General features: G+C 32.4%; 1 protein-coding gene across 1 annotated transcript in view; it reads left to right on the top strand.

The window, feature by feature from the left end:
* Positions 1–23,952, top strand: part of LOC149780098 (axonemal central pair apparatus protein HYDIN-like) — a 240,483-nt gene that overhangs the window by 130,047 nt on the left and 86,484 nt on the right. The window contains exons 48-55 of the mRNA XM_089936859.1: positions 1,425–1,585; positions 2,511–2,558; positions 10,221–10,303; positions 11,598–11,786; positions 13,536–13,687; positions 16,126–16,398; positions 19,611–19,655; positions 22,287–22,310. Of these exons, the coding sequence (XP_089792985.1) occupies positions 1,425–1,585; positions 2,511–2,558; positions 10,221–10,303; positions 11,598–11,786; positions 13,536–13,687; positions 16,126–16,398; positions 19,611–19,655; positions 22,287–22,310 (975 nt within the window). The remainder of the gene's footprint in view (positions 1–1,424; positions 1,586–2,510; positions 2,559–10,220; positions 10,304–11,597; positions 11,787–13,535; positions 13,688–16,125; positions 16,399–19,610; positions 19,656–22,286; positions 22,311–23,952) is intronic.

Below are 23,952 nucleotides of genomic sequence, written 5' to 3' on the forward strand. Positions count from 1 at the left end.
GATCCTTTTGACAAGAGTAGCTGTATTCACAACTAAACACCTTGTTTGTTTATTTATTTATTTGTTTTCTTTTATATCTGTTTTCCTTCAAATTAATTTTTTGTTATTTGTTGTTTATTTTTTATTCTTTGAAAGAAAAAGTTTATTTCATTGTAATTTTCATTGCCATCATAGGGTAGTATTTCTTTCAGAAATAGAGATATTTGTCAACAATAATGTTTACTTTTTAACTGATATATCCACTTTAAGTAGAAATGTCTTTTTTTCTGATCTTTTTCTTTGAAATATTGTAAACTCTGGGGCCTTTATTGGACCCGATAAAGGCTTTTAAGGAGCTAATGAATATGAATATATACAAGTTTCTGGGGTCTTCCATGTTCCCTAATCCACTTCATTCCTCATCGGCCTTTGCATAGCTAAACAACGGTGGTTTGGGCAGGTGACATCTTTGCAAATAAAAGAGTCATTGCCTCCAGCAAGCAAAATGAATTGGCCAATGAGAGATCTTGTTACACTTGTTAGGTGTTCAGTATGGTGACTGCCATAATGGTTTCATACCTTGACTTGAAAGAAAAACTTGCTATGTGAATGATTTAAATAAGAGAAACTGAAAAACAACTTGTGACATTAGCTATGAAAACCTTAGCCATTGTTCCCAGTTACCTTCCTGGCTAAATGTAATGAGCTGTCTGATTGAATCAGTTTCTTTCAGCTGCATTCATTCAGATGATGAAACAATATATGCTGTTTTGGCTAGTTACATATGCCATATTTTATTGTTAAATAACAGGGCACAATCCATGGTTTGCACAGATTGTTGGCTTCATTTGATTGGGTTCCTAATGAAGCGCTGTATTTGAAATCCTGTGTGGCCCCAAAAGTTAATGCAAATTTTCTTTCTCCTTTGTTGGAAGAGTAATGAATGTTCGTGGTTGGTAGAATATCTGAAAATGCAAAATTTAGAATCTATGACTTGAATAATTCTTTTGCAAGCAAAGGACACAGTTTAAATGAGTTTTATATACTTTCAATTAAATGAAATTAGTCTGAAATACTGTGATTTCACTATTTTGTAAGGTGGGAAAGATAACCATTTTTCATCTATTACTTGCTTGTTACAGAATAAAAATTAAAGACCCAGGAACGATGCTGCCTTTGTGTAAACAGTATGATTCTTTCCACAATCCATGAATATAAATTCTGACTAAAATGCCATGTTTTACAAAACAATGGAAATCATTACTCATAGTAGTAGACAAGTTAACAGTAGGAGTTGTAGAACTAAAATATCATTTGGTTGTGCATTTACGATTAGTTTTAAATGTCTTCAGAACTGTAATATATCAAAACTGTTACACAGGTTTATGACACGTCACATAGATTACATTAACATCCTGAATAAAGAAAACTTTTTATTCCGTCAGATTCCGCACTTTTGAAGTTGGTCAAAAGGACATTCAGGAACTAGTGGATTTCTGGGACAGAACAACCCTTGCTATTAAGAGGCCTCGTACCCCATCAGAAAAATCTGAAGAAGATGGCCACTTGCAGCACCCACCATCGGGAAAGAAAGGGAAAGGGAAAGGTATGCTGTAATCATTTACTATGTACTAGTGATAAATCTTGGAAATTTTTAATTTTTTATTTAATTGAGTGTCTTTTCCTTTCTGATTTATTTAAAAACTAAACATACAAATCATGAAGTTTTGATGCATGAAAATCGATTACTCGCTTAATGAATGGTCATAGTTTTCTGTATCTCATGATTCAGTTTTAACTAGTCTAAATGCTTGTTTCTAAAAGGATTGCTACAAATCTCTAACTATTGTTGCATATAGTAAATGTGGTCCATGTACCATATATACACATGTACTCACTAATAAAATAAGTCTAATGAAAACTGCACAGACCCAGATCTGCCATCATATATTGTGCTGGCAGATCAAGTTCTCTGTAGTTCATTAAAAGTAATTAGTAGAACAAACAACATAGACCCTGATCTGCAGGCACATTATGATATGGAAAATCATGGTCTTTGTTGTTTGCAATTTGACCCAATTTACCAGTGAGTAAAAATTGTAGATGCATGTTATTTTGGGCAATTGTTTTGTTGTACCAAAGTTAAGCATTTGGTTTCAGATTCTACAGCATGGTTACATAGTTAAATACAACTGCATACAGCAACTAGTAACATCTAAAATTCCTTCTTTTTATGATATTTTCTTATCACCTTCTTTCTGTGTACCGTTGCTACTTGTGACAGACTGAATGAAGAAGATTCTTTTTAAAAACAGTGGTTTGTGAAAACAACTTTTTTCAATCTTCTGGATTGGTAATCATGAGTTTGGGATTGAGTTGTGTAAATTTAGTTGTGCTCACAATTTTACTGTGTCAGGGTTTGTGGATTGCTTAGTATATAACTTCTTTTATTGTATTAGGGTGAATCTTGACATACTTAACACAATACTAATCTCTCTTTCCTTTTTCCCATTCCATCTTTTCTTCTGTAGATGCTCTCACTCGCATATCTGCACCTAGAAGGGCATCAATTTTCCCTGGTATGAATTTTCCTCATTTTTTTCACCTCAGTTATTTCTGTTAGAATGATGGTGTACTCTTTGTCACAAATTAAAAGTATAAAATTATTAGCTTTAATTGCATGAGACAAATTAAACTAAAGTTCTAACAATGGAAAATATATTTCTGCTGTGGGAATGTTTATCATATAAATATTTAAATTTGATATGCATGGTTTATAAGCTAACCACAACATTTATCATATAAATATTTAAATTTGATGTGCACGGTTTATAAGCTAACCACAACGTTTATCATATAAATATTTAAATTTGATATGCACGGTTTATAAGCTAACCACAATGCAATGTTAAAAGTATGATGAAAAATACTCAATTGTTTTACTTTCATCCAATCACAGAACTGATTTTATACATTTGTAGTTTTTAGGAAACTGAACTTATAATCAAGGTTATAAAATGCAACAAATGTATGTGAAATATTTCAAAACAACACTGCTTCCATTATCATTACTATCATCATCAGAGAAATAAAATTACAGAATTTTATGTATTTTGGATGACTGTAATGATTCCCATTCTTGATACACCACTCCCTCAATAACTTGCACACAGTGTGGTCCAGAAATATAGCCAGACTATAAGTAAGGACATGAGTTACTAAGGCACCTCCAAAAAATAAAGAATGGTATCCCTGCTAAAATCAAGAAAACTGAAAGGGGGTGGACTGTTTAATGGCTAAATATTCTTTATAATCACATTGGGAGTAATTGTCAATAAGGCGCCTTTTATAATGCAGTTGTTTGTTTTTTTGTATCAGCTACCTTTATTTTCAAGATGCCCAACCTCTCAAAGATGGTTTAAACATTATTCCATCTGATTTCAGCAACCTTTACATGTATGTGTACATGAAAACATCACTGTATTTTGTGTTGTTAATAAGTTGGGATCCCTCCTTCACAAAGTCCCTGAATTGCTACAAAAGAAGCAGAAAGTGAACTAACTAGACTAGCTGTTGATTCAAGCCAAACAAGAACCATTTTTTTTAAAACTAGGGACAATTATTTCATGTAACAACCATCAATGTTGAAACTCTTTTTTTTAATTGTTCTACTGGTAAATTATTGATGCCAGGATTTCATTGCAAGTAATAGTGAAAAAAATTTCATCCTTATGGAAAACTCAGATTGCCAATTCAGGAATTTTAAGTTAAATACTAACTCTGAACTTTGCTTCTCCACACTAAAACATACATGTGAAACAAAGCTGTGTAGTTTTTACTTCACCAAATACATTATTCATTTTACTTGGTTGTCTTGCTATCTTTGATAACATTGTGAATGATTAGGCTAATTTAAGATAGTTTAATTACATTAATACACAGTAATATTTATAGTTTAATTACGTTAATACACAGTCATATTTATAGTTTAATTACGTTAATACACAGTCATATTTATAGTTTAATTACATTAATACACAGTAATATTTATAGTTTAATTACATTAATACACAGTCATATTTATAGTTTAATTACATTAATACACAGTAATATTTATAGTTTAATTACGTTAATACACAGTCATATTTATAACTATGTTCTGTTGATCAATTGAAATGAGTTGACCTGACCCATCACCGGGGCAGCTACCTCTGATGCAAGTAGTATTTACGTGCTTTTTTTGTTTCCTTTTATTCCACCCCCTCTACTTGATACAAAAGAATAATTAAGGTGATAATACAAAGCAGGTCTGTTTGTGACTCAGTGCAACAATTCATCAAATACTTCCACCAATCAGATATCAGATCATGGTCAGCACTTAGGTTCTTGCAGAGATGCTCATGGGCATAGCTGTTACAGTAGATAAACATGTTTCATTTTTGATTACCCATGGGCACATTGCATTTCTGATGATTGCACTTAAACTGTATGAAAAGATAGAACTAGAACACAAATTTCAATCACTAAATCTTATTTAACTTGTATTTATTTATTAAAGTGCTTCCATAGGCATTAGCAACATTGCATTGATTATTGTTATTTATGGTGTACTAAGAATATTGTTGGAAAGAAAATTTAACAAAACATATTCATTTTCATTAAAAGCTGAGAATGTAATAATGTTGATTCAGATGTCCAGGTGCTATCATGGGCCCCGAGTGGTCTAAAGCGCTTTCCGTTACGGATCACTGCCATCTCACCTCTGTCTGCATGGAATTGAGTCTCAGATTCGGCCAATGTGGGTATGTGAGAAAGCTTGCCAATAGCTTCTCGAGGGTCAGTGGTTCTTTCCAAGGATTTCTTGGGTTCTTCCTCCACCATTAATACTGGCCGCAATGTATAGCCTATCATGAGCTGAAAATGGCGTTAAACCATACAACAACAACAACAACCAGGTGCTATCTACTGTTTTCGACAACAAAACAAGCAATATATCAAGATTTCATTTAAGAATTTTGATCACAATAGTCCTCATGTTCAACAAATGGGAGTCAATTCTGTGGTATTTTCCGGTTTAAAAAATGGGATCTACACCTGACTTTGCATTATAAGTGGGTTTATGAGTTATTAGGGCATAAGTTGTTGAGGGAGTGGTGTGTATTGGTATCGAATGGTTGACAAAATAGAGATAAGTGTTTGCTCTGATATACAATAAACTTTTGATTAAGGTTGCAGAATTTGATTCAAAGTAGTGAGTGATTTAAATCTTAATCAAATAAGAATGCATGAACAGTAAAATCTGTACAGGAGAAACCAGCTCATTCAAGAAGGTAATTGCATGTCTGATTTTTAAAAAAAGATTGGCACATCAGTTTTTGGGACACTTGCCAATAAAGGACATTTTTTTTATACTCTAGTGCAGGGATCTCAAACATGTGGCCTGCAGGCTACATGTGGCCTGCCAAGCCATATCATGTGGTCTGCAAAATGGTTGGCGTCACAAGATGTCATGTGAGATAACAAAGGTAGTGCAGCCCTTGGCCATCAAAAATGCTTTCATGCAGCCCTCAGGGTTGTTTGAGTTTGAGACCCTGATTTTAGTGTCTTTTATAGACAAGTTTCACTGTAAACTTGTGCCACATTTGATTTGTGTTTGCACCCTATGTAATTAAGAATACAGGAAAGTTATTAATTAATACACTATAGTATTGTATCTGGTAGTATCATACAAGATCAATTACAAATTAAGTAGTCAAATTTTTCACAAATGCTTTTGAAATGTACTAACAGGTGTAATAACAAAGATTGCTGCTGTACACCATATGACTGGTAATAGTTTGTATATTTTATTTTTTAAGGATTTTATATTTTTTACCTTTATTTTTTATTTTATTTACCCTTTACATAATTTAACATATTTGAGTTTCATCTTGTATATTTCATGTTTACCTTTGTTTAAGAAGATTTATCTTCGGAAAGTTTTTTCTTGCAACTCCTTATGTTCACATTGTTGGAACTTCAATTTTAATTGGTACTGTACAGACATTTTTAATTGGCACTGTACAGACATTTTAATTGACACTGTACAGACATTTTTAATTGGCACTGTACAGACATTTTAATTGGCACTGTACATACATTTTAATTGGCACTGTACAAACAGTATTGTGCTGGCATGCTGTTAAATGCTAATCTACACATATACATTAAAAAAGTGTTAAAAGTATAATATGTGCATTGATTGGGAAAGCTGTATTTTCACTATTACTTTCATTGCTGTGAATACTATATCAGTAAATCTCTTGAAAAATGATGTATGATGTCACAAGCTCATGAGAGATGATACAGCTTTCACAGTTAATGCACTATGCTCATTATGCTTTTATTTATGCTCATTATGCTTTTATTTTACACCTTTAAAAAGTTTTAATTATTATATAAGTTTGAAATAATGTTGTTCTTTTGTAGTAAATCTCATTTTTTCATTGTCCAAATAGAAATCTCTTCTCCCAATTTATCTCCAATTCCACCTAAGCTTATAATTTTTGTCCCAGTCATCATCCAGATTTTGATGAGAGGGTTTTGTCAGTCTCTAAAAATGTTTATCATAAATACTCACTTAAAAGTTGAGTCCAACTGCAAAATGTACAGACTAGATCTGCCATCGCATTATGTGCCAGCAGATCTGGGTCTGTGCATTTGTTAGGAATAATCTGTAAAACAAACAATATAGAATCTGATCTGCAAGTGCATTATGCTACAGCAGATCAGGATCTTTGTTGTTTGCAGTTGGACTCAACTTCTAAATGAGTAAATATGGTAATTTCTGATATCATCTCTGCTTTAACTTCTTCCAGTACTTCAACTTTTTTCCGTAGATTTCATCAATTTATTTCGGAATTTGTCTTTTTCAATATGATGGTTATAATTTCTGTCTTATAGCCTTATTTTGGCTGGAGTTGAAGTCTGTTAAGTCTGCTCTGTATACCCAGCCTCACATACTTTAATTGTGGTATGGTTCATGGTAAACTTATTACGTGGCTAATGAATGACGCTTTATGCTTAATTTAAATGGGGTAATGCTGGTCTGTGAAAACCAAGGGTATTTGTTATTGATGTTACAATTCTTAGCACATTTTTCAAACAGGTGTGGGGGCCCCGAGTGGCCAAGTGGTCTAAAGCGCTCTCTGTTATGGATCACTGCCATCTTACCTCTGTCTGCATGGGTTCGAGTCTCGGATTCAGCCATTGTGGGTATGTGAGAAAGCTTGCCAGTAGCTTCTCATGGGTCGGTGGTTCTTTCCGGGGATTTCCCGGGTTCTTCCTCCACCATTAATACTGGCCGCCATGTATAGCCTATCGTGTGCTGAAAAATGGCGTTAAACCCTACAACAACAACAACAACAACAAACAGGTGTGGGGAAGACAATCATGGTTGTAATGATTCACTGCAATAGCTTTTGGCTATGAACCAACTAGGCCACTTGCCCTTCGGTGTTCACACATCAGAACTTTCGTACTCTAAGATAACAGCAAGTGCTGAATAAAATATATACATATATGCTCTTTCAAACTGTCCAAAATATAATTTATCAATGCATACCATATATACTTGCATATGAGTCAGATTCAACTGCAAACAACATATATTGCTGTAGTGGCCTAAGTGGTTAGATTGTCCACTTTAGTTGTGGAAGATCACAGGTTCGAACCATGGCTGAGTCATACCAAAGACTTATAAAAATGGTGCTTGCAGCTGCCTTGCTTGGTGCTTAGAATTTAAGAAGTTAGTGTTAAGACTGGCTGACCTGGTGTCAGGATAATATGATTCAGTGGGTCATGATACCACGTGTCTTTGGCCTGATGCCCCAGTGCTAGACATTACTATTAACTATTAACTGCCACAATGGAGATATCATAGAGATATGACTGAAATTGTCAAAGCTACATTAAAATTCCAAATGACACACACATGCAAACAACATAAATCCTGATCATTCTTAACACAATGCACCAGCAAATCAGGGTGTATGTTGTTTGTTCTACTGATTACTTCTAATAAACTGCACATACCCAGATTTTCTGGTGCATTATTCAATGACCGACCTGTGTCTGTGCAGTTTGCAGTTGGACTCGTCATATAAATGAATTTATATGGTAATCATTGATGATAACTACAGCACTTACCTTGATCCCCAGGTGTCATTTATTATGCTGCCTTTTTGCATTCCAACTTAGCACTGTTCATTTTATCTAGTCAAGTATTATGTGTTTATGGATCATCATTTGTTTATATGTATGTATATCTGCAAAGCTGCAGCCTAAGAAAGAATATAGTGAATAAAAATTTGATTTGAGTATGAAGTTATGGTTATCTCCCTTTGACATAGACTTTAATGTGCATTGTATAACTTCTGATCCTGAAATTTGCCTTCATTTTTAAGAAAAAAAGAATATCTTGATTCAAGGAGTTATGCTAAATCGCACAAGTTAGATGTTTCATGCATGATATGATCTGGTGTTATGATTTGCATTACCTTAATATTTTTAAACACTATTGATGAAATGAAAAATATGTAATTTGCAAATGATAATGCAGTACTCTATCATTATAAAGCTTACCATGGGAGAATTAAAGTATACTGCCTTGTGGGACACCTTTTAATGAAGTACTAATATGCCTAAAAATTGTGGACTTCATTATGAAACGGGACAACCATACTTACTTATAAAAGGAACCAAGTTATAACAAAGTATATTATTGTGAGGGAGTGCTAAATCTTGAATAAATATTTTAGAATTATAAGTGTGCTTGTATATGTGTATGTATGTGTGCCTGCATACAATTTTGTGTTTGTGTGTGTGTGTGCTTGTGTGTGAATTGCTTTGTTCAGAATCTGTATAAATTTTCTTTGGTCAATCAAAAGTCTTTCCTAAGGAAACCCCCTCTTGAAAAATCTTGTCAGATTAAACAAAGTTCATTGCTGTTAATGCATGTAAGTTTATTTAACTATTGTTTACCTGTCTGATAGTGTTTCTTGTGAAGTAGACAAAAAGCGTCCATGAAAAGATAGGGCTTTTGTGGCTGCCTATGATTTTAACTATGCTTAATTTATGATATGAGAGTCTGACAGGTTGCTGTATTTAATCATTGACAAAATGTAAATAACTAAACTAAGCAAAAGCTTTGACTTAGACCCAAAGGTAAGGGTCACTAGCAAACTGCCTTGTGGAGACAAAGGATTGAAACCAACCCCCTTCCGACCTACGTACTGGAGAGGAGGGGAGTACAGAACTTAGACTCCAAAACCTAAAACTTGGCACTTGTGGAAAGTAAGAACCTCCACCAAATGCAGACTCACTAAATAGAAAATAATGCCTTTAGGTAACCATAAAATTAGGAGGGGCATCCCAATAGTCCAACTAGCTATATGTGCTAGGACGGATCAAGGCACCCCTATAGTCCAACCAGTTATATGTGATGGGACAGATCAAGGGATAGCTCACACACAGAAATAACTAAACTAAGTAAGTTTTGCATGTTTTTTTTTTTTTAATGTTCTGCTGTAACTTTTGAATTTGTAATGTAATTGAATAGTACCAGTGACAAACTCTATCAACCAAGCAAGGACTTAAGCAAGAATAAATGTTGGTATATTTCACCTTTGTATAAGGTTACATATAAAAAGTTATGACTGAAACATGTTTTGGAAAGATTTTTTTGTTAAGGTCCAGTCCAGGGGAGCTTCTAATCAGCTGTATGAAATAGATACCAGTATGAAGTTTTCACAGTGCATTTAAACTTAGTGTAACTGACAATTGCTGGAACCAAGATATACATGCCTACACATGATCATGTCATTTTTGTAAAACCAATAAATTTCGTTTTGAAAATGTTATCACTTTATTTAAGAGAGGTGCTTTCTGTTGCTAAAGAAATTTCAGACATACTGGATGAAAAATAATACAGTTATTACACATTGAATTGATACATCTTATTTAGCAGAAACTGTTTACATGTCAAACTGTTTGGAAATCATGTTCCCGCTTAAACAATCTTATTATATTTGGTATGATTATATAATGGTTCACATGTTACCTGACAAGATTGGCAAGTAACCAGCTGAACAACATGGGATGGATGGTCCGAAAGGTTTAGTTTGGGGATTGTCAATTAGCAATTGACATCAGTGTTTTATATAGAGTTATGCAAACTTAATTTTTGATTCTTTATTTTTCAGTTGACAAACATGATAAAGAGAAAGCTGAGAGAGAAAGACAAAAACAGATTGAGAAGGAAAATGCTGAAAGACTAGCAAGAGAGGTAATATAATATGTTAAAAAGTCAAAGAAATATTTCAGCTTGTTGATTTCTCTTGTCAGTTGAAAACTTGTAGAGAAGATGACATTATGACAAGAAATATTTCAGCATGTTGATTTCTCTTGTCAGTTGAAAACTTGTAGAGATGATGACATTATGACAAGAAATATTTCAGCATGTTGATTTCTCTTGTCAGTTGAAAACTTGTAGAGAAGATGACATTATGACAAGAAATATTTCAGCATGTTGATTTCTCTTGTCAGTTGAAAACTTGTAGAGATGATGACATTATGACAAGAAATATTTCAGCATGTTGATTTCTCTTGTCAGTTGAAAACTTGCAGAGAAGATGACATTATGACAAATCAGAGAAGCAAACAATTTTCAAGGTTAAAACACTTTGTCCATCAAATGCAAAGGAAAACTTAAAGTTAAAAAGCCTTGTCCTCAAAAACATCTTGGAAAACTAAAAGTTAAAACACCTTGTCCATCAAATGCAAAGGAAAACTTAAAGTTAAAACACCTGGTCCTCAAAGCATTTCAAAAAATTTAAGGTTAAAACACCTTTTCATGGAAAATTGCAATTAGTCAGTGTTTGTCTGTTTTTTTTTATTCTTAAGTAGTTCATACCCTGATCCAGCTCAGTTTGCTGAAAGTCCGATTGTTCAATATTAAGTTCATCCCCACTTTAGAAAATTATTAAATTGTAGTAAATTTTGAGTTTAGATGGGACATGCAAATTATTTTTTTTCCGAATATATCGTGGTGGACCTCATGTTTATCAAAGAAGAAATACTGTAATCAATATGGAGAACATAAATGTTTTTGTTTATGTCAACAAGTCCTCACTTTCCTTCAGAAAGATAGAAAAAAGTTCCTAATAATTCTCAATAATACCACAAGTTGTTGTTGTTGTTGTTGAAGGGTTTAACGCCATTTTTCAGCACATGATAGGTTATACATGGCGGCCAGTATTAATGGTGGAGGAAGAACCGAGAAAAACCCCGGAATGAACCACCAAACCATGAGAAGCTACTGGCAAGCTTTCTCACATACCCACATTGGCCGAATCTGAGACTCGAACCCACGCAGACAGAGGTGAGATGGCAGTGATCCATAACGGAGATCGCTTTAGACCTCTCGGCCACTCGGGGCCTGAATACCACAAGTAGTTGTAATTGTTGGTCTCATTATGCAAAAAGACGACAGTGTTTGTTTTTAGCATGAATGCTTCATCATAAAGACTGTGTTAATCCTTTTTAAGAATAGAAAAAGACAAATTATTATTTTTTTCCAGGCTGCTGAGGCTGCCAAAATGGCTGCTGAAGGCGAGGATGCTCAGGATGGTGACGGCACAGATGGGACCCCAGAAAAAGAAGAGAAAACTACAATTGGCATTCCTCATATCGTTATCGATGTTTTTGATAAGAGTCAGTCACCAGGCAACAAAATCTTGGAGTCCGGAAAATTACCCTCATTAGCAGAGGTAATAATACTGAGAAGAACTAGATTTGTTTTTTGAGAAGCATGTATGTTGCAGATGCAGGCAAAGAATTTCCAAGTCCAAAGGGTTGAAAATTTATGTAAAATGAAAAAACTGTTTATTGACAAGAAATCTAATCAGGTCAGCTACAGTTTTGAGGCAGATATGTAAGCTTCAAAATAGTGACAAAACTTCCCACAACTCACACACTGATTTGAAAGAAAACTTTTGGGACTGCTACAATTTGATTGATCTAGACAACCACTTATCCAGAAAAATATGTGTCCTTCATTGTTTCAGAATAATCAATGTTTTACTGTAATTTAAATTATTATATTGAAAAAGAATTATTGCTGGACTCTTATTATCATCTTTGTATGTGTAAAAAAATTTTTGTCTTGTATGGCACTAAGCAGTGCATATTCATAGAAACATGTAGACTACCAGCTTTGATTACTTATTGTCTGTTAGTGTTGACTCCGTCATGCTAAATCAAGAAAGTGTCAGAAGTTTTAGAAGAAGGAAAATTGCATTAGAGACATGAAATCTAATCAGACCATCTACATTATGGATAAAAACATGCCTATTTAATTTACTTATCTTTTTCAAGTGGTTTTTATCTAAAAGTCTGAACCAAAAAAGTTCAGAAACTTTAAAATTGAAAAATTGTTTTAGTGACATGAAAATCTAATAAGGTTATCTGTATATACAAACATGCTTACCAAGATGTATTTGTCTACATAAGGTACTTTTTATAGAATTGCCTATGTAAGGTACTTGTACAATTGTCTACATAATGTACTTTTTGTACAATTGTCTACATAATGTACTTTTGTACAGTTGTCTACATAATGTACTTTTGCACAATTGTCTACATAATATACTTTTGTACAATTGTCTACATAATATACTTTTGTACAATTGTCTACATAATATACTTTTTGTACAATTGTCTACATAACATACTTTTTTGTACGATTGTCTACATAAAGTACTTTTTGTACAATTGTCTACATAACATACTTTTCATACAGTGGTCTACATAAGGTACTTTTGTACAGTTGTCTACATGATGTACTTTTTTTTTCACAATTGTCTACATAAGGTACTTTTCATACAATAATCTCTATAAGGTACTTTTTTGTAGTTGTCAACATAATGTACTTTTTTACAGTTGCCAACATGAGGTAGTTTTTTGTACAATTGCCTACACAAGGTTTTTTTTTTGTTTAGTAGTTTACATAAGGTACTTTTTGTACTATTGCCTACACAAGGTACTTTTTGTACAATTACCTACATATAGTATGTTTTGTACAGTTGCTTACATAAGTTACTCTTTGTACAGTTGTCTACATTAGGTACTTTTTGTACATTTGAACTACTGAACTTTCTTTGATGGACAGACAGGACCAGAATATTATTTTGATGATAATGATATCAAAATCTTTATTTCTAGATTGTACCCATATTTTCAAAAAAGAAAGAAAATCCTCCTTCAAGAAACTGAAAGCATTGCATTCTGGTCCAGTTTATTTTACTAGTTGAATACCATTTGTATCATCCAATATACATGCTACAAAACTACTTTAATTTAATATATCAACACATAATGGAACTAAATATAATGTGAATGGAGATACTCATAGAAGCTGTCATAACGTCTGTTAAATTTGTACAAGGGTCTCATTTTTCTTGTATTTAATTGGATATCTAAAATATTATTGACACATGATGGCACTTATTATGTTACAGGTACTGGATGGACTTGGTCTAGGACCCAAGGGACCACCCATACCCCCTCCAGCTGATTTTGCTGTTGTCCCCTATCCTGTCAAGAGGAGAGCCCCTCCTGTTTGTGAGTTTGGAGGGAGATATTTGTTTGTTGCCTCCTCTCCTGATGATCCGTAAGTATTTGTGTATATGTGTGTGTGTGTTTGTGTGTCTGTGTGGGTGTGTGTGTATATATATATATATATATATATATATATACATACATACATACAGTTGCAGTAATAGATATGAGATTCTGAATTCAAGATACAGTATACTTAATGCTTCGTACACAGGATCCAGTAGATAATGAATATTCTTCATTATTAACTTGAATACTTTATAAGCAACAGAGTTTGTACTAGGACACGCCATTGCATCAATCATCCGAAATTTTAAAACATTGCACTGAACAATCAGCTGTATCATAATGTACCATTTATGTTCAAGCCTTACATTGTTTGCTTAATTTTCAAAAGGGGGTGGAAGGTGATCCACTCCCAAAAATGTTTGGGTCTACAATTGATCCTGAAGCTGGATCAGTAATGTCTTTCACTTCACTTACTCTGTAAGTTTGGGTCAAGAGTGTAAATGTGAAGATGAATATTAATGAAGCATGTTTTTCTTTTCAACTATGTTCTTGCTATTTACTGAGTGAAATTCAGTTCATTTTAATCTTAATGTATCTTTATAAAAGTAAAATGAACTGAATTTCACCCAGTAATTGAATTTCACCCAGTAATTGAATTGCAGATTATGAATATGAGTTACATTCCTGAATTATTCAGTACTGGAATTGTGAATTTGAATTTGAATTATGTTTTGTGAAGTGTGCAGTAATGAAATACTGAAAAATGTATTTGAAATATGTTTCATGAAGTATGCAAGTTTGTAATTGCATATTATGAATTTGAATTTTGTTCTTGAAGTTTGTGCTATTGAAATTGCAAAATCTGAGTTTGAATTATATGTCATGTATTGGAATTGGAAATTATAGTTACAATAAGGATACCTTATGGTCACTCTAATTTCAGGGCAATCATACAAAAGTTATATATATATATATATATATATATATATATATAGATATATAGATATATAGATATATATAAGATGGATTAAGCATTTAATAAATGCATCCCTTTAATTGCTGTAATTGATACTGTTTATATATAAGATGGATTAAGCATTTAATAAATGCATCCCTTTAATTGCTGTAATTGATACTGTATATACATCATGCAAAAATATACATAAGCGCCACATGTATTTTAGGTGATGTTACTCATTCTTTTGGAAAAAAATTCTGTATTTGTCTCCATCTTGAAACAAAGAATAGAAATGAATGTTTATACAGTTTTTGGCAATGAATTCCAAATTTCAAATTTTTAAGCAAGTTGTCTGAGAAATGCTATATCTCAGAAACCATTTGGCTACAAAGGTCATATATAAGCAACAGGGATCCTAAAATTCTAATAGCTCTTGCCAGACATTTTTTCCAAGAAGATTTACTTGGTTGCCTTATATTGTGAAATTTAATATGCAAACATTAAAAGGAGATAAAACAAGTTGCAACAAAAAGAAAACATTGATGTACCGAATTATATAAATAAAAAGAAAAATTTATTTTGTGAGAACTATACCGTATAATTTCACCCAACACCAGTATTTTATGTTGTTTTAAAAAATTAATTATTAATTGACAGCAAGTTAAATTACTATTATGAAAAATCATAACACCAATTTGAAAGGCATTTCTGGTAAAGTTTTATTTGATAGGTCCTCCAATAAGTTTTGGAGGTTTATTGGTATCGACCCCTCTCTGCTCTCCACCTATAATTAAGGTGGCTGGCTTTGAGAGTACCCACTTGTTTCAAAAGATTATGAAAGCTTTTATGCCTGTATGTTTTCTCACCACAGTCTATTGTTGTGTGTATTCTTGAAAAATAAAAAATAATTTTGAGAGAACATTTTATATAACTTTGAATTGGGGTTCTGTCTCGAACCTAACCCTATCTTTTTTCCTAAGGCTTATACTCCCCTGGCCGGTGTCTGAGCCTTTTCCTTTACTAAGTAATCCTTGTGAGGGGTCAGTGTATGTCCTTTGTTTTGGAGGATTGAAATAAAAATTAGTTTGTTGTTACTAATATCTTTCTTTTTTAATTCAGGCATTGTTTTCAGATATATTGTAAGAGTATCATGTGCTGACACAAAACTACAGAAACCACATATAGGAGAGATCTTAGGGAAATTATAGGTTCTTTTGATAAGCCCAGGAGATAAGCTTTCATATCTTTTTTGTCAATTACCAAACAAGCCTAGTTGGCACCACGTATGTGTAAATATAGCCCTGTGACCTTTGAATATTACTTAATTAAGGTGATTATTTGGCAGTTTAATGCATAAACAAATCAAAGACAAGGTGATATAACTATATTTGAGAACTCCTAGGACCAATGTCTGGTTGCTTAGAATGTATCAGTTAAAGCCTTTGATCTGCTGAACATGTCAAGCAAATACAGAGATTTCAGGATTTTGGATAGGTAGAGTCATTTCATTTTCATGATTATAGGAACATTGGTGTGGTGGAGACAAAGGAGCCAGAAGTAGATGAAGAAAAGTCTGTCACACCGGACAAAGGGAAGGAAGATCACACTACTCCAACCAAGGGCAAAGGGAAGGACAAAAAAGCTGAGGCTGATACTAAAAAGGATGGTAAGGACAAGGAGCGCAAAAAGAGTGCTGAGAAAAGGCAGACATCAAAAGGTTCCAGACGAAATTCAATCTTGCCGCCATCACCTCCTCCTGGGGCAACAACCCCAAATTTTGATACGGATGGTATCAGGTTGGTTGGGAATAATATTCTAATGTTTCATATTTAGAGTTTTAGTAGAGTAGAATACAAATAATATTCACGAGGTTTAGGGCAGGTCTTTGTGTGAATTTTATAGAGTAGTTGTTGTAAAGTACACAAATATAGGTGGTTGATTCACATTTGTGTGGGGTTTGATAGTAAAAACTGTTTTCTGTTGTGTAATGTGTGCCACACTTTGATCTTTTTTATCAAAGATTTTATGTATGTATGTAAAGATTTGCATAACTTTGTTGTTGTACCTATGTCTTGGGGTACAGTTAATGTGGTATTTAAAAAACATACGACTGGAAAAAGAAATGACTTATCACTTCATGACCCTTGAAAAAAAGCAAGACACCTCAAAATATGTTTTACAGTTGAAATTCCTTTTTCATGAACATAAATCATTGAATTTAATATTGAATACATACGAACTGACAATTCAAAATCCAGGAAATGTTTTTAAGCTGATTACCTAGTTACACACAGTGATAAAAGAGTTTTCATTCATGCATTTGATTCTAGGAACTGAATAAGAGCATTCTGTTACATATAGATAAATTAATACCAGATGGACAACAAAGTAACTGAATACTCAAAATTATAAAAGAGCTATTAAAGAATTTCTGAAATTAAGTGCACATTTTTTTCCTATATGAAATTAGTTTACTTAGAATTTGTTCACTTTTAATTATCTTGAAACATTATTAAAAAAATCCAAGAGAGAGAGAGAACATTGCAAAACTCAGATGTTTCATTACATTATGTTAAATTTGTCAGACATAATTGTATTTCTATGTGATTTTTTTAAAAGAGTTATTTCTTTTAAAATTTTTCATATCTCTTGCCTTGACTGTACTAAGACCAGAAGATCCTTTCCTTTGGCAATTATTCACAAGGGAAGAATATCTACCAATCTTATTTGATAATTAGATAATGCAGAAAATTCTCTAATTTTGTCAACAAGACCTAAAAGTAGTCCTTCTTTTTTGTTTTTATTTAATTTGCGTACATGTATTCTGGGTACCCTAGGTGTGCTTGGGACATTCTTGTGGTATTTTGGATAGTTTTGGGGTGTCTTGGGGTCATTAGGCAGACTGTTGAGAAATAAATCAAAAATGAATTTTATATCTTCTGAGTTTGCTAATCAGCTAAGTGTAGTGCATGTTTAGAATATGCATAATTGCAGGAAAACACAGTACAGTTAAATCTCAGATATTCAGTTTTTTCAGGGTTGATTTGAGAACATCAGGTTGTTTTTTTTATCTATGAATGTACAAAAATATGTAGTATGATTGTTTTTATGCTTGCTTTAAAATTATATTGAATATCCTAAACACTTTTCTTCATTTACCATTCTATCAATCAATACCAGTTTTTTAAATACAAGAATCATATCATAATTTTAAAAAATCTTAGCATTTCATCATTAATTAATTATACATAAGAATGAATAATCAAGTTTATCATGAAGTGAAAACAATAATATAATTCAAGAAATGCTGCGAATGACAACCACTTTCAATAACTAATGGTAAATTATGTCTCTTTAATAATGTTTGTTTTTGCAATAGAATAGAATTGATCCTTTATGTTGATTCATGCTTAATCTGGGTTTATTCATTCTTAATTATTATATATCTAAGATATGACTGTCTGTTGTTACCACCATTGTTTTGACCTTGCATGTTTGATATAATTGTAACTAAGCAGAGATCCAATGACCTTGCATGTTTGATATAATTGTAACTAAGCAGAGATCCAATGACCTTGCATGTTTGATATAATTGTAACTAAGCAGAGATCCAATGACCTTGCATGTTTGATATAATTGTAGCTAAGCAGAGATCCAATGACCTTGCATGTTTGATATTATTATAACTAAACAGAGATCCAGTAACCTTGTATGTTTGATATAATTGTAACTAAACAGAGATCCAGTAACCTTGCATGTTTGATATTATTATAACTAAACAGAGATCCAGTGACCTTGCATGTTTGATATAATTGTAACTAAGCAGAGATCCAGTGACCAGCATCTTATGACATAACTGTAGCTAGGCATAAATCCTTTAATAAGCATGTTATGTATGAAATGTTCTGCATGTTATATTCACCTGCTTGAAAAACTGATGCCAAAAATTACTTGCCGGAGGGTCACAGTTGTTCTTCTACCTTTACTCATACTTTCAGTTATAAAACATTTCATATGGAAATTGGAGAGAAAACAATTTGTTATTTCATTGTCCAAAGCATGTATAGGGACTAATATTCATTGTAGAACTGTATAAAATGGAATTGTAATATCTACGTATCTGCAATGAATTTTCTTTATAGTATCTTGCTGTAGGGTGAATTAAAAAAGTCCACAGAATAAGAAGAATTAAGTTTGATTTTTGTAATCAATATCACTTTAAAATATTTAGGTTAGTATGGTTGTCATTAAAGTAATTGATAAGTTTTGTATGCTTTTAGAAACTTATTGTTTGTTAAATTTAATAATTTTGTCCCCTAAAAAGTGTTTTATTGAATGACCAAAAAATAATGAATATAAAGCTGTGGTGGTAGAATTTGTTTAAATAGCAAATAAAAGTCTTTCATAAAAAAAGATGTCTAAAAGGGAGGATAATTGGACTTGAAAATCTGTCCTTGTCATTTAGTATTTTAGCTCTATTGTCACTATCTATTATTTACTTCTTTTTTTGAGAACATGGTCATTGGCAGAGACTGTTAATCACATTGTAGTAATGCCCACATGTTTTCTAAGTTAAGATTTTCAGGAATGACTTTGGTGCATTCAGTTCTGTTTACAGAGTGGAATATATCAAATTTTATATTGGAAACCTTTAGATATGTTGCAGAATCTAAATTACTTTGGTAGTTATTTAATTCTGTGTCTCACAAGATGATGTAAAAAAAATAAAAAACCTGGTGATATTTTGGATACAGAATTCACTGTAGATCCATCAAAGCAATAAGCTGTCTTTGCTTAATAAATAACAATATCCTGGAAAACATACTGCAGCATTACTAGACTGTAAATACAACTTACATTTGTTAACACATTTTTGAAGAAATTTTGTTGTTGGCAATTGTAGTAGTTTCTTAGATATGATTGCATGTGGTAGTTGTATGGTAGTAGTGTTGAGCTTGTATCTAACCTCTTTGTTTATGTCCGATATGTTGGATTTTGCTTCTTACAGTACTGCTGGTGAAGCGCTAACTACTGGAGATAATAAACCAGTGAAGTAAGTATTGTTCACAACAGCTATTTTGCTAAAACACTTGTATTTCTATAAAAAAAACTGAGTATGAAAAAAAAACAACTCAGTGTCACACAGTGTCTGCTTGAATAAATTTAGAATTGTATAACTTTACATAGTTTGGTTGTAGTTGTTTTTTTTTTTTTAATGCTGCAGTTCACATTTTTGCATTTGAAATTGCAGTGATATTTCAGTGTTCTGAACACAACTGAGAACATACACCTAGAAATCTCCTTGTATGTAATTTTTAAACATCACTTAAGTTTGACAAATTAAATATATTAAATTTCTTGTATACTGCTGCTACTGTCTTTATTCAGAATTATATTTAACTACACCTTGCCATTTTTAAAATTCCTTTGCCCACACAACTATTATACACCTTGCCATTTTTAAAATTCCTTTGCCCACACAACTAGTATACACATTGCCACTTTTAAAATTTATTGTCCACACAACTAGTATACACATTGCCATTTTTAAAATTCCTTTGCCCACACAACTAGTATACACATTGCCACTTTTAAATTGATTTGCCCACACAACTAGTATACACATTGCCACTTTTAAATTGATTTGCCCACACCACTAATATAAACATTCCATTTATCTTTGCTGTGTTGTCACTAAAATTAGTTTGGATCTGAAAAGTGAATCATTGCAATATATTGTCATGTAATGAAAATATTCATGTATATAGTAAAAAGGTAATTTACTTGGTTCCTTGTGTAATACTTGTAATATACTTCACAGTCAGACACTGAAGATGGGTAATTACGACACATTATGATGATTAGACATGATTCTTTTGTAATACTTGTAATATACTTCACAGTCAGACACTGAAGATGGGTAATTACGACACATTATGATGATTAGACATGATTCTTGTGTAATACTTGTAATATACTTCACAGTCAGACACTGAAGATGGGTAATTACGACACATTATGATGATTAGACATGATTCTTGTGTAATACTTGTAATATACTTCACAGTCAGACACTGAAGATGGGTAATTACGACACATTATGATGATTAGACATGATTCTTGTGTAATACTTATAATATACTTCACAGTCAGACACTGAAGTTGGGTAATTATGACACATTATGATGATTAGACATGATTCTTGTGTTGCCAATAGCATTCTATTAAATTCTGTTGGAAAGGGACACAATTAGCTCAGCAGAGTTGTTGTATTTAACATTACCATATTTTGATTTCCATGTAAAAATTTGTGTTGCAGAAAAGTTTTTTTGATTATAGATCCTCACACAAGATAATATTGCCTTTTCTCTTGCATATTACTGTTTGGCACATTTTAGACATGTACCATCAAATGAAAAACAACATAATTTTTAATTAAAGTTTTCATGCATCACATATACTAATCATGATAGTAATCATAGTTCAACTTGGCACATTCTTTTTCTCAGTTTTTTTCTATGCATAGATGTGAATCAGTGGGTAGACTGTGTTTTTTAATAAACAATAATGAACAAACCATTGGACCTTAATTCAGACCTTAATTCAGAATTATATGTTTGTGGATGACTTCCATACACTTTGCTTTAAAGATGATATATTTTCTATATATTTGATTGTATACATTTATGGTTAAAATTTGGTCATAGCTTTACTGGCTGTATAGCATGTGGAAAAGGGAGAGTTATTCTCTGTAAATAAGAAATTTAAAATTGTAAAATTAGATTCCATCGTTCTAGTGCAGATCAACGTATTAATTTGATCCACATATGGAAAAAATTGCCAAATAACCAAAATTTGATATGTGGTACAGTGTGTAATTGGTGTAAAATTTTACTAAAAAATAATGGTGCACAAACATTTTTCTGTTTCAGACCTGTGTCTAGTACAGTTATGTTGTTGTAGCTCAGCTGTACATTGATGTTATTAACCAAACTACATCTTTTACATTTAGATTAGTTTCTAAAACACTTACTGGTATAGTCATGTGCATGCAACCTGGTGAGTACTACATCACTATATGGAAAGTAGGTTACTGATGTATATTGCACACTTGTGATCATTTACACTTTCTACATTTAAGTCAGTTTCTCAGACACTGCAGCTTAAAAGTCATGAATATAGATATATATGCTCATCTTGAAGAGTACACCATGATACCAAATGTTGGTCACTGTTACCTAATTTCCATGTCTTAGTAATGATGTATACATTCTCAGATACTATTGTTTATGCAGTCATGATACTTTGTACATGCATGCATCCAAAGGAGTACAAGATGTTGACATAACAAGTGAGTCACTGTGACATACTTTGTAAACTTCATTGATTATGCATGCCTTCTATATTTAGATGAATTCTTTGGATTCTGGTGCTTTTACAGTCATTAAACTGGATATGATTATATGTCATGAGAAGTACACATCATCCTATCATAGAAAAGTAATTGACCTTCAATCAGCCACAATTTTGTCTTCATCACTTGGTACTGATCATCATAAGTTTTTGCAAATACTTAACTCTTTTTTTCCTGAATAAATATGCGTAGGTATGCTTTGCTGTCTTCTGACAGCTTCATTTCTTTTGTCTTAATCATCCTTAAATTATTTATTTTTTTGCATGTAAGCTTTGTGCCGAAGATCTCCTTGAGGTACAGCATGGTCATTATCTTTATCAGTTACAAAATTTGAAAGGAATTTTTAAAAATTTCAAGATTTCTAACACAGTTTTGGAACCTGTGCACCTTGATTTGCTTTTCCAGTAGATCCAAATGACATTTTTCCAGTAGAATGACAAACATTTGCATAAAAATAAAAAAAGTAAGATAAATCAGACACGGTGCATCAGAATTAAACAAAATCAAGAGCACATAATACCAGAATAATTATAGATGCATACAGGTTCCAGTAGTGTGTTGTAATATGAGTCTTGCTTGCAAAGAGATGTGTATGGATTAAGTATGGTTATAAATTAGGATGTAATGCTCAAATTTACATTTATGCATTGCTTTATGTCTCAGTTAGAAAAAGGAGAGCTGTTTACCCTTACTAGGTAAATTGAAGAATTATGAAATTTTCCTGCTTCAAAGATACTAGTTCAATACTAAAGGAGAACAAATTACCAAATAACATGTTTCTTTATGCCATGGGTTTCAGTTTGCTTGCATTGCAGATAAGTTATCTCCCCTAGGTTGTGTATATGTAAAAACAAGAGCTCCAACTTCAAATTTTTTTTTGTTTTCCCTGTTTTATAATCTTTACTGTCTCATTCTGCATTTGAACAACCAGTTTATTCTTTTAAGTTTTATAGGTAAAGCAAGGACAGTATGCATGAGTTTGAAAGAAGGATCGAAGTTTAACACTTTAATTCAAATAATGAATGATTCTATTTTTAAGGCTATTGTTTTAAGTACTGTGTCATGCAGAAAATTCCATACATGTCAGCCAGTTTTGTTCTTGCTGTTTTTTGAAACTAGAAAGTTAACACTTAGCATTTGCTTTCTTTCACAAAATGTTCTGGTTTGGTACCATTATTAAGCTGCATTTCTCAGCAGAACAACCTTTCCACATTATTAAACATGTGGCTGACAGCATAAGCAGGTACTTTTTAGACTTACAGCTGTATGTTGATATGATATTTTCATTTTCTCAGAAAACAAAATATTAAGTTACTTGCATTTGTCGGATATACTTGGAAACCTGCCTTAATAGTTTATTCCATATAAAGGACACTATCTTATGAAGTATAAATTTATGAATCCCTTCTCATGTTTATGATGATTTTGACCTTGATATTAAGGACAACTGTCCAAGAGGGCAACATTTTATGGATCCCTTCTCTTATGCTTATGATTTTGATCTCAGTATAAAGAACATCTGTTGATAAAGAACATAGTTTCATGGTCACTAATATTTCTTTGTGCCCATGTTATCTCCAGTTTCTAAACTGAAATTCTATTAAATTGGGTGTCACAAGTTTTTTGCAAGACTCTTGTTAATTTGGAAAGGAGAAAGGATGCCCTTAGATTGACGAGAAGCAAGTTAAAAACAGATATGAATAAGCAAAAGTGGATTGATCTTTAACCAGGATTAAATTTTGGCTTTGTTGTGATTTCTGTTACTGTGATTCCAATCATGACCAGATCAGACTGTATTCAGATAGATCAATAGTGTTATTGTGATTCCAATCAGGACCAGATCAGACTGTATTCAGATAGATCAATAGTGTTATTGTGATTCCAATCAGGATCAGATCAGACTGTATTCAGATAGATCAAAGTGTTATTGTGATTC

This window comes from Sinohyriopsis cumingii, chromosome 16 (assembly GCF_028554795.1).
Source record: "Sinohyriopsis cumingii isolate HCF-2022 chromosome 16, ASM2855479v2, whole genome shotgun sequence".
NCBI lineage: Eukaryota > Metazoa > Mollusca > Bivalvia > Unionida > Unionidae > Sinohyriopsis > Sinohyriopsis cumingii.